Here is an 18,072-nt window from a genome sequence, read left to right as displayed (position 1 = left end):
AAAAAACCAACAGAGGAGGAGGAAAAGTATATCCTTGGGTACCTAGATGGGTATTAATGTTTCAACAGTCATATCATTAAGTATATATTCTGATGACATCTGATGATAACCTATGTTCTCCCCATTAACTTCATAAATGAGAGGATCCAGGATTATTAAATGATCTGTTGAATGCACAGTTTCATGAATAAGTAAGCCTATTTAGTAGGCTTAAGAATTTAAATTATATATTTTCCCCAAATATGAAGCAAAGGAAAACATTCTTTGCAACTATCATTATTTTTATTTTACAAGATTAGCACATCTCAAAACTAAGAAATGAACTAGAAGACATTGCTAAGTATGTGTAGTGACTAGTACTAAACCAGGAAATGCATGCCCATCTCTCTGAACAGTACAGTGAAGTGGAATAATGGAACTGAGTATGAATTCCAGCTCTACCACTTCTTATATATATCAGGCAAGTTTCTTTATCTAAATTTCAGTTTCTTCCTTCTTTAAAATGGGCATAACTGTACCATATTAGGATAATGTCAGTATTAAACAATATATGAAAGTGCTTTACAAAAGGACTGAAATATAGTATGCCCTCAAAAATGGAAGTTAGTATTATTAATAAATAATGCACATTTAAGCACATGTCAGAGGAACCCTTTAGATCTTCAAGCAACACCCTTAAGTTCTTTAAAATCTGTTTTCTTCTAACCAACAGATAAGGAGGTGATTCAAATTTGTAAGTGGCGGGGGTAATAAGGCAGTCACACTAATAGCAGCAAATGAGAGCTGACATTGATAAAGAATGCAAATTCTAACAGCAGATCGATCAGAGGTCACTTTGAGTATGGCCAAACAACTTGACACAAACCTTTTCTTTCTGCAGTAAGAAAATTTTAAATTGTAAAATATTAGAAACAGAAAATTACGAATATAACAAATACTTGTGATATTCATCACCCAGCTTTATCAAATCTTAACATTTTTTTTTCAGATTTTTTTTTGGACATTACAAACACAGTTGAAGTACCATGTGTATCCCTCCCCAATCCCATTCCCCTCCCTCCCTCTCCAGAGGGAACCACTATCCAAACTTGTCATTACTCCCCATGCAAGTTCTTAATACCATAAATTCATAAGTATGTAACCACAGGCAATTTATAGTATTGCTTTGCATTCAATTTATTCTTTAAATAATGAGCACCTACTATGTGTCAGGCACAGTTCTAGGTGCTTGGAAAAGAGCAGAGAATAAATACATGCCCTCATTAAGCTTATGTTTATTTTTAAACTTTATATAAATGGTATCACACCATACAGCTCATTTTACAATTTGCTTTTCTGGCTTAAACTTAAATTTCTGAGGTGTTATCTCAGATGCTATGCTTTTAGTTCATTCATTTTAACTGATGTATAGTATTCCATTGAATGCATGTATTAGAATTCATCAATCTTCCTCTTCATGAAGATTTAAGTCTAGTACTAAAAATGCTATATGAACTTTCTTTAGACATCTTATTCATAGTGCTTTAACTTAAAATTTTTTTCAGCTTTACTAGATATTGCTAAAATCCTCTGCAAATTAATTTTACCAGTTTGCACTCCAGCAATAATTTGTTTTTCATCATCTTTGCCAATTTGCAGTATTTCTTCATTATTTTTAGATACGATTCCATAATAACTAATAAGCTTGAAAATCTATATTTATTGCTCATTTTAGTTTCTCTAGAACTCAGTATTCTGCCTCTTATACTATAGGTAATTGTCTTATATATTCCGTATACTAATCCTTTTTTTTGTTATATGCATTATACTCTTCTACCAGTCCAAAGCTACTCTCCTTACACTATTATGTCGTCTTTGGTTACAATGAAGTTTTACATTTCAAAGATTTATTTTTTTATTTATTTTTGTGTAGAATTGGGGTGTAGGCCAGAGGTGCGGGGGGTGAGAGGATTCACCAGAGACAGAGTGGGAAGCGGAATAGGCAGATCTACTGAAGTTCACTACTGAGAGGAGCAATGGTTAAAAAAGGAGAGGTGTACTGTGCCATGTGGGTCAGCTCCCTGGTGGGGATTGACTTCATGCCACAGTGGCTGGCAACAGCCTGATAGTGCTGAGACTTTAACCCCTGCGTCACCACGGAGGTCCCAAGTTTTACATTTCAATGCAATTGAACTTATCAATCCTTAATGATTTATACTTTTTTAACTTAAAAAAACTCTTTCTCATACTTAGAACATAAATATATTCTGTTTCTTTTAAGGCTTTAAAGATTTGCTTTTATAATTAGACCTGGAACCTAATAACTCTAAATTATTTTTAATTATGGTATGAAATAGAGATCTCATTTTATTTTTTCATGCATATAGCAAATTCTCTTTTCCATTTTCCCCTCATTTGTCTTCAGTCATATGTCAAATTTTCATATATATATATGGGGCTGTATATGAAGTTTTATTTTTATTTTTTAAAGATTTTATTTATACAAGAACTGGGGTACAGGTCAGAATTATGGGAGGGTGAGAGAATTTCACCAGAGACATAGTGGGGAACAGAACAGGCAGAGAGACCGAAGACACTGCTGAGGGGAGCAGCGGGCAAGGCAGGAGAGGTCTGCTGTGCCATGTGGGTTTCTCCCTGGCCAGAGGGGAATCAAACTGGCACTGCAGAGGCTGTGGACAGCTTTGTAGCACAGCGCTCAGCTGCTGCGCCACCAGGGAGGCCCATGTATCCGAAGTTTTATTCTAGTCCACTGGCCACTTACTCTATCTTTGTACTAAGACAACATTTGATATTGTCTTCCTCAGAATTGTCTCAGAGATTCTTGACAATTTGCTGTTCAATATGAATTTTTTTTAAAGATGATTTTATTTATGCATAAGAGGACTGGGGTGGAGGCCAGAAGTGCAGGGAGTGAGAGGATTCATCAAAGACAGAATGGGGAGCAGAACAGGCAGATCTACTGAAATACACTGCTGAGGGGGGCAGTGGGAGAGACAGGAAAGGTCTGCTATGCCATGTGGGTTAGCTCCCTGGCCAGCAGAGGGGGAGGGATCAATCTTGTGCTGCTGTGGCTGGCGATAGCTTGATAGCGCTGGCACGCTGGACCACCAGGGAGACCCAAAATCAAAATTTTTAAAAAATAAAACCTTGGTGGTATTTTGATTAAAACTGCACTACATTTATATTATTAATATGGGGAGAACTGACTTCTTTATGATACTGAGTTTTCTCTTCCAGAGAAGATTTGCATTTGTTTTTACAGGGACCTGGCAGCACTACTAACCTAGAATCAATCTAAAATTGCTGGCTGGAAGGTTTGGACCATATGGTAGTAGGAATTTGGGCTCCTCACAAGCATTAAAGCTGGCTTGTAGTTAGAAATTCACAGAGATTTTCTGACACCCAGTGTCACATTCCAGATGAACAATGTAGTTTATTTTTAGGTCACCTTAATAGTGAAAGTGTAACCCTTTAGGGTTCTAAACTTATGCAGTTTTCTTCTAGACTCCTCACCTGGAACTGACCCTAAAATTAAATCTCCTGTCCTCTCCTGTTCTCCTCATACCTGTCAAATGGCTCAAGATCATCAGCATTTGGTAGATGCCTCCATATTAAAAATCATAACTACTACTTGCATTCCTGCTTCCACTTCATTTTTGGTTCAAGGATTCTTATCTTCCTTGTCAGCTTAATTATACATTAATAAATGTAGATTTTAAATTTTATCTTGAATTTCTATTTTCAATGGAAAGGTTCAGGATATTTTAAAGTCTTCTATAGCCTAATTTTTATCTGTTTGATTGACTAGTTTTGGAGGGAGCTATATTAAAACTCTTACTATAATTATAGACTAGGGGCCCTCCCTGGTGGCGCAGTGGTTGAGCACTGGGTTGTGAAGCTGCCTGCAGCCTCTGCAGCGCAGGTTCCATCCCCGGCTGCTCCCCGGCCACCGGAGGAGGGTCCCACATGGCGCGCAGACCTCTCCTGCTGCCCGCTGCTCCCCTGAGCTGTGTGCTTCGGTCCTTCTGCCTATTCTGCTCCCTGCTCTGGCTCTGGTGAATTCTCTCACCCTTCCACGCTTCTGACTGTACCCAGTGCTTGTATAAATAAATAAATAAATCTTAAAAAAAAAAAATTATAGATTAGGAAGTCCTAAAAATTCTGTTTTTGCCTTGAATATTTCAAGGTGCAAAATAAGTTCATGAGTATTATATCTTCTTGATGAGTTTTTTCTTTGTATATATATAGTTGCATTTTATCTCTTCTAAAGCCTTTGGTCTTCCATCTGCCCAATAATGATAATCTGCATCAAATTTTCCATTTCTGGGCAGTTTTGTTTTTGTTATTAGATGATTTCCTTTTTATTCAAATTGTGTCTCTGTGTCTTTAAACAAAGAAGATCAGTCCATTTGTACTTTCTGTGAACTAATCATATATTTGAAACTATTTCTAGTTGTTTTCTATTTGTTTCCTTTGTTTTTTTAAAGATTTTTTTTACTTTATTAGGCTTTCTTTTCTTCCACTGATCTGATCAGATTGTCAATATTCTCTTCTCTCTCCCCCTTTCTGTGGTTTGAAAACTCTTATTTCCACTGCTGTAATTACTGTTAGTTTAGTTTTCATTTTCATCATATACATTTAATGATACAACCTATTTATTGTTACTATCTAGAGATAAACTCCACTTTGGTAGCCAATAGCCAGACATAGCTTTCTTTGATCCTTACTATGTGATTAGTCTGAATTGAGGTATGCTCTAAGTGTAAAATATACACTTAATTTAGAAATTTCGCAAGAAAAAAAATGATGGTTAAAATATCTCAATAATTTTTATACTAATTACATGTTGAAATGTTTTAGACATACTGGGCATAATTATACTATAAAAATTAATATCACCTGTTTCTAGTTTCTCTTTTAATGGGATTACTAGAAAAATTTTAACTTATATATGTGGCTAGAATTACAATTTTATTGGACAGTGCTAGTCTTAGTTTTAACTTTGTTTAAAATGCACTCCTCTCTCTCCAAAAAAAAACTAAATTATCTTTCTGCAGTTAATAATATTTATTATATTACCAAATTAAAATTTTTCATTCTAGAATAACATTTTCCCTGGACATGACTATGGATAATAACACTGAGAATTAGTTTGCCTTAGTATTTTAAGATATTGCCCCATTTTCTCCTGGCATCATCTATTGCTGATGAGAAAACTTCTAATAGTTTAGTTATCATATCTATAGGTAATCTGGTTTCTAATTTTGTACCTTTTAAGATTTTCTTTTTTATCTTTGAAATTTTAGAATTTTACCATAACCTGTCTAAATATGTATTTATTTAACTTACTTGATATTTTGGAATTTATTTTGATTCAAGGACTCAGGTTGTTCTTTTCAGCTTTTGTATTGTCTTCAAAAATTAGTTCTCTACCAATCTCTGCATTTTCTTTTTCAGTGTTTCTTATTATTACATATACATTGGATTTCTCAATTAATCCTCTGTGTCTTTTAGCTTCACATTTTTCTCCTTTTTCTGTGCTCTAGGTGAATTTTTTAGTGCTATTTTCCAGCTCACTAATTTTCTTACAATGATTCAATGGGCAAAATTTATCATATACTGAGTTTTTTACATAGCAACTACATTTTTAATTCTAAGAGTTGTAGTTGGTTCTTTTCCACATTAACCTGTTTAATCTCTTTTGCGTCATAATTTTGAGCTCTCTTTAAAAAGTATCCCTTATTTCTTTGAATATCCTAAAAATGCTCTAAGTTTCTCCTAATCAATGGAATACTATGCAGCCGTTAAAAAGAATAAGATCATCCCACAGGCACTAAAATGGAATGATCTCTATGTATGTTATGAAGTGAAAAAGTAAAGCATATAATAGTATGTGTAGAATGCTACCATTTATATAATTGTATGTGTATGTGAGTATACTTGTACATACATAAACTATCTCAGAAAGGATAGCAAGAAATTGGTAATAGTGGTTGCCTCTGGGGAGAGGAACTGGGTGTCTAGGGGACAGAGGTGGGAGATAGACTTACTTTTCACTGTTTACCCTTTTGTACCTTTGAATTTTGTACCACGTGCATGTATTACCTAGTCAAAAAAAAATAAATAAAATAATTTATTTTTAAAAATAAAGTCTTTGTTGGACTACTCCATAAAATTAATTTCATCCAGAGAAAATGCCTGTTTTAGTTGCTGATTCTGTTATATTAATATTAGTTATATTCACGAGTTTTAGAAGTTTGGCTATAAGCTCATTTTGACAGGAATGGTTTTTAATTTTCCTCTCCCTTCCTATTTAATAATTTTATAGTTTCTCCAATTTTATTTCTAGATCCCTATTTCAAAACTAAATCTCACAATTCTAGCTCCAATTTCATGATAGTTAGAACTACTGAATATATACATGTAGTCAGTTACCTGGCAAATGGCCTCATTAAATTCCTAATCTTAACGCTGTTTTTTTTATCAGCTAAAACCTATAACCAGGTAATAAGTATCTTTTTTTCTTTTAGCCCTTCACAAATGGGAAAGACATTTTAACCAAATCTCTGCATTCAGAGAAGTGATTCTGGCTGATTCCTGCCTCACATGAAACACTTGGTGCTAGTGAATTGTGACAAGAGCTAAACTATTGGATGTCAGTGCCAGAATGAAAACCAGTAGGCTTGTGGTTTTAATCCTATTATTGCTTTGTGCCTGTGTTCCATTTCTGGTTCACAAAGATGTTTATGTTGTTTCAGAATCTGGGTATGTCTTTTGTGATACTTATTCTTCTGTGTGTTTGGAACATAGAGATATATTAAACTCAGTAGGTCACCTTGACTAGAAGTAATTTCCATATTTCTTTTTTTAGAATATTAAAAGTAATAATTATAAAAGTAGTGTTTCATTACATAAAGTTTAAAAAATAGAGAATTACTCATACTTCATTCATTCTAAGTCATTCACTATTAGCATTTAAAGTATTGCATTCTATGCTTTTTCTTCTAAATCATTTCATCTTTGTGCAATCTTTATCATAATTTTAACCTATATTTCCCAACATTTTTCTATGCTGATATGTAATCTTTGTGACTATCATTTTAATGACTGCATATTAATCCACCAAGCCATTGAACAGTTACTTATTTCTTATTCTGATAATTGAAAGGGCAATAAAGATGTTCTCTGTACATATGTGGTTTTTTTCCTTCAACAATTTGCATTTAGAAAGTAGTGATGAGAGATGCTAAGCAATGGAACTGCATAATTTTACACAGATATTTAGCCCAAAGATATTTAGCCCAAAGACAGAACTAGCAAAATACATGGCTGAGGTTCATAATGATGACCCTGATATATAAAGAGAAAAGGTAAAATACTATGGAAGTGAAAAATGTATTTCTGAAAGATTCCAATTCAAAATGGTGAATAGTTTTGTAATTAAAGGGATAAGTTTCACAAAGGATAAGAGTCACAATTCACCAATGTGGATCATCTAAGAGTATTGGAAAAGGCATTACAGATTTTCACAACTTTCAAAACAATATTTTAGGTCATACTATTAAATTTCACTTTTCACAATAATACTAACCTGATATTATTTACGCAGTCTTCATGAGCTTCAGAAAGTGTTTTTATGTGCTTTGAAGATATAGGGTCGAAAAGCAGCACTTCAGTCTGTTCACAAGCAACTGTCAGGACTGACCTGAAAGCAAATGACACATTTCTCTTATTGATACTCATTTATTTATAATCCCACAAGGTATACATGAATAACTTCTTTTCACACATTAGTAGAAAGTATTTATTTTTTATAAGGATTTATTTATTTATGCATACAGGAACTGGGGTACAGGCCAGAGATGTGGGGGGTGAGAGGATTCACCAGAGACAGCAGGGAACAGAACAGGCAGACTGAAATACGCTGCTGAGGGGAGAAGCGGGCAAGTCAGGACAGGAAATGAGTTGAATAGAGGGCCTTCCCATTTCATACACTTATATAGTTTGTAGAAAATTGGAATATAAAACTATCTTGACCCGGGAGTTTGGTATGAGATGAGATTTCTAACTGATGCAGTGTGTTTATGGCTATTTTTTTACAATTTCAGTTTTGGCAATTTCTACTTTTCTAAGAGTTGACTGTTTCACTTTGGTTTAAATTTTTATTGGCATACAGTTGTTCACATTAGCTTCTCTTTCTACTTTTAAATTTTTTACATTGAAATATAAAATGCATTGAGAAAAATATACAAATCATAAGAATACATCACTGAATTTTCCCAAAAGGAACAGTCACATAACAATATCATGTCACATAGCAATATTATCTTAAAAAAACTTGTATGTCTGGCTTATTTTGCACAGTATTATATTTTGTGAGGTCCAGCCATGTTCCTGCATTTTCATTATTATTATGCTAACAATTTTATTTTACATTCCACTGTTGGTGGATATTTATGTCCTTCTAATTGTAAATAAAGTTGTTTTAAATTCTTGTATATGTCCTTCAATGCATTTATAGATGCTTTTATGTTTGGTAGTAGAAGTAAAATTTCAAACTCTTTGGGTTATAAATTTGATCATCTGGAAGATAAAGAAAAATTGTTTTACAAAGTGGTTAATTTCTCCTTTGATTGTCTGTCTTCTCTGAGCTAAATTTGTGGTTGTGTTTCTAATTTGACAGGGTCTTTCTTAGCTTTTTTTTTTTTTTTTTTTTTTTTATTTATTTATTTATTTATACAAGCACTGGGTACAGCCAGAAGCGTGGGAGGGCGAGAGAATTCACCAGAGCCAGAGCGGGGAGCAGAACAGGCAGACTGACAAAGTACACTGCTGAGGGGAGCAGCGGGCACGGCAGGAGAGGTCTGCGCGCCATGTGGGACCCTCGCCGGCGGCCAGGGATCGAACCGGCGCTGCAGAGGCTGTGGGCAGCTTCGCAGCCCAGTGCGCAACTGCTGCGCCACCAGGGGAGGCCCTCTTTCTTAGCTTTTTTACTTTCAGCCTTTATTTCTAATATATGTATTTAGGGCTAGGTTAGCCTTTATATAGCTTTAGCTATAATTAAACAAATGTTGAGTTTTCATCATTTTATTTTTTTTATTTTTATTTTTTTTTAAATACTTTATTTTTTTAATAGTTTTTTTTTTTTAAAGATTTATTTATTTATTTATACAAGCGCTGGGTACAGTCAGAAGCACGGGAGGGTGAGAGAATTCACCAGAGCCAGAGCAGGGAACAGAGGGGGGAACTAACGAAATACACTGCTGAGGGGAGCAGCGGGCAGCAGGAGAGGTCTGCGCACCATGTGGGACCCTCCCTGGCAGCCGGGAATCGAACCGGCGCTGCAGAGGCTGCGGGCAGCTTCACAGACCAGCGCTCAACTGCTGCGCCACCAGGGGAGGCCCAGTTTTCATCATTTTAAATTTTGTAATGTGTACAGTGATCTCTTCTTTGAGTGAAAGGTTATTTATTTATTTTATTTTTTTTTAAAGATTTATTTATTTATTTAGACAAGCACTGGGTACAGTCAGAAGCACGGGAGGGTGAGAGAATTCACCAGAGCCAGAGCAGGGAACAGAACAGGCAGACCGATGAAATACACTGCTGAGGGGAGTAGTGGGTGGCAGGAGAGATCTGCGCACCATGTGGGACCCTTGCCGGTGGCCGGGGGATCAAACCGGTGCTGCAAGAGCAGCTTCGCAGCCCAGCGCTCAACCGCTGCGCCACCGGGGAGGCCCGAATGAAAGGTTATTTAGAAAGGTATTTCCAAACATGAGATTTTCCAGTTTTTTCTAGTTTAACTTGCATTTTCATTGAAGAACATTCTCTATTCAATTTCAATACTGGGAAATACATAAAATTTGCATTTTTTATTTTGCTTGATATTCATATAGCACACCAACTTTCATTTAACACTTAATGCTAGCAATAGTGTAACTTCATATCCTTTTACTTTAAAACTTTCTGTAATCTTATATTTCAGGTATGTTTTCTATAAGTAAATTTAAGCAATCTTTATCTTTGTCCTACTGAATTTACATTGAAAGTAATCACTAGTAATCTTTACATTTGATCTGTCTTCTTAATATTTGTTTTTCATTTGTCTTTTCTGACTAGGCCCTTGTCATTGCCTATTTTTAAAATTAGTTTTACTTTTCCATGGGAGGTCGACTTTTGTTTTTATGGTTTCTTTCACTGTGCAAAAGCTTTTTTGTTTGATATAATCTCATTTATTTATTTTTGTTTCTCCTGCCACTAGAGTCAAGTCCCCACAAAATTTTAAAGACCTATGTCAATGAGCTTATCTGCGTTATTTTCCCTATGTATTTTATGGTTGCAGGTCTTACATCCAAGTCTTTAATCCATTTTGAGTTAATTTCATCAAGTGAAATAAGTTAGAGAAAGACAAATACGGTATGAAATTACTCATATGCAGGAGATAAAGATAAAACAAAGTCTCAGATTAAAAGAATAAAATGGTTTTTACCAAATGGGTAAAGAGAATGTGGGTGGGTAAATTGGCTGAAGACGATTAATTGTATTTTGGGTGGTGATCAAATGTGGAATAAGATGTTAAATTATAATGCTATTTACACCTGACACCTACATAGTGTTTTAAACCAATGTGACTACAATAAAAAAAATTTTAATGACAGAGCAAAAGTAATTATTTATATATTCTCCTTCGCTATTTAGTGTGTTAAATATGCATTGTTTTACTTTTTCAAATTTATTTTTTTATTTATTTTTAAAGATTTATTTATTTATGCATCCAAGAACTGGGGTACAGGCCAGAGGTGTCCCCACCAGAGAGTGGGGAGCAGAACAGGCACCATGTGGGTTGTTCCCTGGCCTGCCAGGGATCAAACAGGCAGATCTACTGAAATACACTGCTGAGGGGAGCAGCAGGCGAGACAGGAGAGGTCTGCTGTATCATTGTTCATGCTGCAGTGGCTGTGGACAGCTTGGTAGTGCCGTCTTTAACCCTTGTGCCACCAGGGAGGCCCTGTTTTACTTTTCTTTTAAGTGAACTGTATTTCACTTAAGGTGAAGTACAAATCACCACTTTCTGGATGATGCAAGAACTCTAGCACATTCATTCCTTTTATCACATCCTGTCTAATATTTATTTTTTGAATTATCTCTTAGTTAAATATAAATTTCAAGTTCACTACAAAGTCCTGTTTTACAATATTCACTTAAATTTGCTCATTTTCTGTGCTTTCTATTAATTTCTGCATATCTGCTCCTCCATGTGAGGTAATTTTCCTTCACCTCAAAGGATGATTTTTGGTATTTATTTTCATGTAGGTTTGATAGTGATGTATTCTTTCAATTTTTATAACTGAAAGTCTGTATTATTGATGGATTTGGATATGAAGTTCTAGGTAGCAATTAGTGTATTTTAACTTTATTCTGTACATGTTTTCTTTTTCTTCTTTTTTTTTTAAGATTTATTTTATTTATACAAGAACCGGGGTACAGGACCGATGCACGGGAGGGTGAGAGGATTCACCAGAGACAGCGGGAAACAGAATAGGCAGACTGACGAAATACACTGCTGAGGGGAGCAGTGGGTGAAATGGGAGAGGTCTGCTTGCCAAGTGGGTTGCTCCGAGGCTGACGGGGATTGAACTGGCACTGCAGAGGCTGCGGACAGCTTCACAGTGCTGCGCTCAACCGCCTGCGCCACCATGAAGGCCCTTTTTCTTCTTCTTTTTTTAAAAAAGATTCAATTATCTATTTATTTATGCATAAAAGAACTGGAGTACAGGCCAGAGATGTGGAGGGGAGAGGATTCACCAGAGACAGAGTGGGGAGCAGAACAGGCAGATTTACTGAAATACACTGTGGAGGGGAGCAGCGGGTGAGTCAGGAGAGGACTGCTACACCATGTGGGTAGCTCTCTGGCCAGGGATTGAACTCGTGCTGCAGTGGCTGGTGATAGCTTCATAGATTTCATCTTAACCCCTTGTGCTACCAGGGAGGCCCTCTGTATATTTTTTCTGACATAGTCTGAAGCTCATAAATTCTTCAGCTGTATCTAGTATGTTAACCATCCAATGAGTTATTAATGACTGTATTTTTCAATTCTAGGATTTTCATGTTTTTCTTTTTTTTTTTTTAAGATTGATTTATTTATATAAGCACTGGGTACAGTCAGAAGCATGGCAGGATGAGAGAATTCACCAGAGCCAGAGCGGAGAGCAGAATAGGCAGACTGATGAAAATACACTGCTGAGGGGAGCCCCGGACAGCAGGAGAGGTCTGTGCGCCATGTGGGACCCTCGCCGGTGGCCAGGGATCAAACCTGCGCTGCAGAAGCTGCGCACAGCTTCGCAACCCAGCACTTAACTGCTGCGCCACCCGGGAGGCCCTGTTTCTTTTCTTAAAACTTCCAGTTCTCTTCTAAATTTTGTCTTTTAATTCCTTGAACATATGAAATATTGGTTTATTGTTGGGATTTTCTGTGGATTGTGTATTGTTTCTCTCGGTTTTTCAGTCAGCTGATTTCCTCTTTAGTCTGGTTACTTTTTTATTGAGTGTCAGTTATTGTAATGAAAATAATTTAAAGCACTGGGTGTTATCTTCTTCCAGAGAGGATTTACATTTAATTATGGCAAGAACACTAGATTAGGGCCTCCCTGGTGGTGCAAGGGGTTAAGCACCGCACTGTGAAGCAATCCACAGCCTCTGCAGCACAAGTTCGATCCCCATTCGGCCATGTGAGAAACCCACATGGCGAAGCAGACCTTTCCTGTCTCACCCGCTGCTCCCCTCAGCAGTGTATTTCAGTCCGTCTGCCTGTTCTGTTCCCTGCTTTGTCTCTGGTGAATCCTCTCACCCCCCTGAATCTCTGACCTGTAGCCCAGCTCTTGTATGCATAATAAATAAATCTTTAAAAAAAAAAAAAGACTAGATTAGAGGTACCTGCAACCTGATAGCTTTTTAATTCACAGAGTGAGATGATTTGAAGCTGATCTTTAGTCCCTATTTCTGGCTGACCCTTAGTCCTAGGGTGTGCAGTTATATCCTTCTGGAATTTTACCCCAAAGTTTCCTCATTAAATCTTAAATTGAAATTCTTGTTATCCCATCTACCCCACCCTCTAAATCTATTAGAAATCCCATATAGTCTCTTTGCTCCTGCCTTTGCAAGTGATAGATCCTCTAAGAGAAAAGTGACCTCAAATGGTGGGTTCACATCTCTGGCTTCTCTCCTTTAATGTATGGTGGCCATATAATTTGCTCATTGTCATAATTCTCCAAACCATCAAACATGGTTTTTTTCTATTTCACATTAAATATTTTGTACTTTCTCTAGCTTTGCTAATTATTCTCATGGCGGGGTGGTGCAAAACCATCTACTCTGCTATTTGTGGATAGCTATAATCTCTACCTCTTGTATCTGAAGTTTATGTCCCCCTTTTCACCTTGAATATTTATTTGGGTATTCTGTTGATCAATGAGTATTTTTCATTTTTATTTGTATTTTCAAAAGATAAAATTTGTCTCTGTTGAGTATTTGAGTTTTTAGGGCCTCCCCTGGTGGCTCAGTGGTTGAACGCTGGGCTGCGAAGCTGCCCACAGCCTCTGCAGCGCCGGTTCGATCCCCAGCTTCCGGCAAGGGTCCCACATGGTGCGCAGACCTCTCCTGCTGCCCGCTGCTCCCCTCAGCAGTGTATTTCATCGGTCTGCCTGTTCTGTTACCCGCTCTGGCTCTGGTGAATTCTCTCACCCTCCCGCACTTCTGACTGTACCCAGTGCTTGTATAAATAAATAAATCGAGTTTTTAAATTTTTACTAGTTCTATGTTGCTGTATTTCCTTTGGTCTGATTTCTTTAGACTTACTTTGCTATTATTTAGAGATAACTTCACTACTCTTTCTTCAGATGGATACTTAGTTAATTAATTTTCTTTATCTTTTCAGTTGATTAAGGACTATAAATTTCCTACCAAGGAAAACTTTTCTTAAACTTGTTATATCTCAGAAGTTTTGAGACAGTTACTTTCATTATTGTTTGATTCTAAATATTTCTAATTTCTATTATCATTTCTTCTTTGGTCCATGTAATATTTATGTTTCTTAACTTGAAAACACATTAAATTTTTCCAGTTATCTCTTTGTTTTTCATTTCTAGTTACCACAATGTACTAGGAACTGTATGGTAATCTTTTGAAATATGTGGCCTTGCAAGTAAAAAGTTTGTAAATCTTCCTTGTGTGTTTGAAAAAAAAAAAGGCAGCTGTATTATAAGGTCAAATGGGATATTCACAAATGTTGAAATTCAATAGTAATAAATTAACATGAATAAACTAACCTATAGATTATAAAAATGATTGCCAAGTGATACTGTAACTCAAATTGTTCATCAAATTATTCTAGCATTTATAATCATTTCATTGTAGTTATAATCTTGTGTTGATCCATATGCCCTTCCTTGAACCAAGAATTGCAAAAAGCCCCTCCAAGAATTTCCACACTAAATTGGTGGTCATTAGCAGCTTTCAGAAGTTACTGGTTGAAAAAAAGTCACTCTTGGGCCTCCTCTGGTGGCGCAGCGGTTGAGCGAAGGGCTGCGAAGCTGCCCGCAGCCTCTGCAGCGCCGGTTCGATCCCAGGCCACCGGCAAGGGTCCCACACGGCGCGACAGAACCTCTCCTGCCGCACCCGCTGCTCCCCTCAGCTGTGTATTTCATCGGTCTGCCTGTTTCTGTTCCCCGCTCTGGCTCTGGTGAATTCTCTCACCCTCTCGCGCTTCTGACTGTACCCAGTGCTTATATAAATAAATAAATAAACAAGCAAACAAATAAATAAATCTTAAAAAAAAAAAAAAAACAACCAAAATTAAAAAAAAAAAGCCACTCTTAGGCCTCCCCGGTGGCGCAGGCAGTTGAATGCAGTGCTGTGAAGCTGTCTGCAGCTTCTGCAGCGCCAGTTTGATCCCGGCCGGCCAGCAAGGGTCCCACATGGCGCGGCAGACCTCTCCCGTTTTGCCCACTGCTCCCCTTAGCAGTGTACTTCGTCAGTCTGCCTGTTCTGTTCCCCGCTCTGTCTCTGGTGAATCCACTCACACTCACATTCATCCACTCACACTCACATGCAACTTTAGTACTGGTTCTTGTATAAATAAATAAATCTTTACCAAAAAATAAAATAAAAAAAGTTACTCTTAACATCAACAGAATGTTCATTAGGCTGAATCCTCTTTTTAAAATAAGTCTTATATACCTGGAGCGGAGTGTGAAGGAAGTGGAGGACAACATCCGGGAGATGCTGATGGCTTGAAGGGCACAGTAGGAGGCCTCTGGGGGAAGCTCTTCTTTCTTACCCTCCGTTCCTGGCAAGGGCAGAGGGGCCTGTGTGGGGCAGCAGGTTCTGCTCTGCCCTGATGGACATTTAATGTGGCTGTGTGGTAACCCCGATTTTTCTACATCACCCTGAGCCCCTTTTCAGATCCCAACCCTGTATTTCTTATCCTTGCCCAGCCTGACACTCCTCTCCCCTAGGGATAAGCCCACCCTCCCCGAAAGGGCAGAGGACAGCTAGGGGCGCTCTTCCGAGCCTGCTACTAGCCATGCTGGTCAGACCAATAAAAGGCATCCCCTTCTGCTATAAAAAAAAAAAAAAAAAAAAAAGTCTTATAGAGCAAAATAAGTATATACTTATATAGAAAAAGTAAGTGTATAGATTGTTCTAGCACTTATATTTCAGTTTTGCAGAATTGATGTTTCAATTATGTTAATAACTAAATCATAAAAATAATCATTGACATGTCATATTTAATTGTATCAAACCTAATCCCTCAGCACAGATGAGAGGTAATGAAATAAGGCAGTTAAGAGCATAACCCAGAGGACAAATCCTTTGTGTTCAATGAACTATCTGCTTCTCAGTTTCTTCAATTAAATAAATGTACCTAGTTCAGAGAAAAAGATTTATGGATCTCTGCATCCTAGAAGTTATTCATTCATAAACCATCTCCACAGGCATTATTTATCTGCTATGGATTCTATTCAGCCTAGTGCACATTATGCCAATGTTTGGATGTAGGGCTACAGCTCTCATCTGACTCTTCATCTCTCTGATCTCCCTGGAAGCTGCAGTTCCCATAAATGACCATGTAAGCATGACCTGGAGAGTGCCTGAGAAAGCAGGCAGCTCACACTAAAGAAAAGCCTAATAGTCAGTGGCTATTTGCCTATGGATTTTTTGGAAGGGTACCCAGCATGGGTGAATAGCTATTAGAAGAGCTGCTTTAGTTTTCCAGTGAGATGTTCGTTGTCGGCCTTCTGTGCCAGTTAGCTCTATAACTATTGTGTAATGGATTACTCCAGAAAGTACCATGGAAGGTGCTAAAGTTTTAAGAGGGCACTCACTCGGTCTGAGGCAGGAACTACTCAACCACTAAGGACATATATCAATATTTTAACAACTGATAGAGCTGAACCAATGTGTATCAGCTAAACATCAGTCCTGCTTACAGTATTTTATTTTTCCCCCAAGATTTTATTTTTATTTATTTATACCTACAAGAACTGGGGAGTAGGCCAGATGCAGGAGAGTGTGTGTGTTTGGGGCGGGGGGTGGGGGGCGTTTGAGAGGATTCATCAGAGACAGAGTGGGGAGCAGAACAGTTGGATCTATTGAGATACACTGCTGAGGGGAGCAGCAGGCTAGACAGGAGAGGTCTGCTGTGCCATGGGGATCAAACTCATGAACTCATACTGCTGTGGCTGGTGACAGCTTAACAGCACTTTAACCCCTGGGCCACCAGGGAGGCCCATGTTTGCAGTATCCTATACCTGACCATTAGAGCAAGATTTAAGTGGTGCTGTTTATATTCTGTATATCCTTATCTGCCTCATTAACTGAGGTGCACTTCATATCAAAATCTTCCCCTATAATAAATTTGTTTTCTCTTTGAATTTATCAATTTGTGGGGTATGTGTGTGTATGTGTTTGTATAAAATCTAAAGGACTCTTTCAAATCCAGAACTCTTTCATCTTCTAAGTGAATCGAGCTTTTATCATTATGAAGAGACCTATATCTAATTATTTTTTTAACCTTAAAGCCTAATATGTATATTAATACAGCTTTCTTTTGTTTCGCAGTTTCATACATCTTTCTCTCTCCTTTTGAACTTTAGTACTTCTATGTTTATTATAATTAATAATATTTGAATTTATTTTCAGTCATTCAGTCTACTCATTTTGTATACATTTTCTATTTTTTTCCTTCTCCCTTCTTGTCTTTTGTAATATTTTTCCCTCTTCCAGTCTGGAAATTATATACTTTTTCTTGATTAACTTGCAATTTCTTATTATTTGTTTTTTTGGCATAACTTTTTTTTTTTATATTCCCCATACAATTGCACAATTGCAACCCCCTGATTTTGACCCCAATCCCCCCCCCCCAAAAGTGTGTCTCTGGTTCATAGTTGTTTGTTGATTTTGATTTTATAGTTATTCTTATAGTTATTCTTTTTCCTGGTCCCTTATTTAGGTTTTCTAGATGGCAATTTCTTATTAAAGCCTAAAGTTAACATATCACAGTTCTCTCTCAAAAAAAAAAAAAAAAAACCCAAAGAATTGAGACCACCCTCTAATTTACATGTTATTGTGTCTCCTGTATTAGATCCATTTTTGTTAATCTTAAAAAACAAAATTAGATTTAGTTTGACATATTTTCCACTTTCTTTGTTATTCATTCTTTCTACCATCTCAGATCTTCCATTTGATATTTCTTCTCTCTGAATTAAAAATTCCATTATTTAAAGTCTGGTGGTAAACTTATTCAACTGTGTCTGAATATATATTTATTCCATCTTTGCTACTGACAAGAAACAACCCATCTTTGCTGAGTATCTAGATTGGTAAATACTAATGGGTGAGTAGACAAATATGTAAACTGGCAGTTTTTTTCTAGCATTCCAAAGATGATCACCACTGTCCGCTGATTTTCACCATTACAGATGACTAACTGGATGGATATCACTCTCCTATTTACTCCTTTGGAAGTCTTTTTTCTTTATCTTTAAAAATTTTATATTTGTTGTCCTGAAGTTTCAC

At 36.8% G+C, this 18,072-nt stretch overlaps 1 protein-coding gene across 1 annotated transcript in view; it reads right to left on the bottom strand.

Moving 5' to 3' along the window:
- DCAF10 (DDB1 and CUL4 associated factor 10) overlaps positions 1 to 18,072 on the bottom strand; it is a 41,376-nt gene that overhangs the window by 18,910 nt on the left and 4,394 nt on the right. The window contains 1 exon segment of the mRNA XM_037491596.2: positions 7,592 to 7,705. Within this exon segment, the coding sequence (XP_037347493.1) occupies positions 7,592 to 7,705 (114 nt within the window).

The sequence above is a fragment of the Talpa occidentalis genome, unplaced genomic scaffold (assembly GCF_014898055.3).
Source record: "Talpa occidentalis isolate TD23 unplaced genomic scaffold, MPIMG_talOcc4v2.1 talOcc4.7, whole genome shotgun sequence".
Lineage (NCBI taxonomy): Eukaryota > Metazoa > Chordata > Mammalia > Eulipotyphla > Talpidae > Talpa > Talpa occidentalis.
The sequence above is the reverse complement of the archived record's forward strand: the minus strand, read 5'-3'. Positions and strand labels throughout refer to the sequence as shown.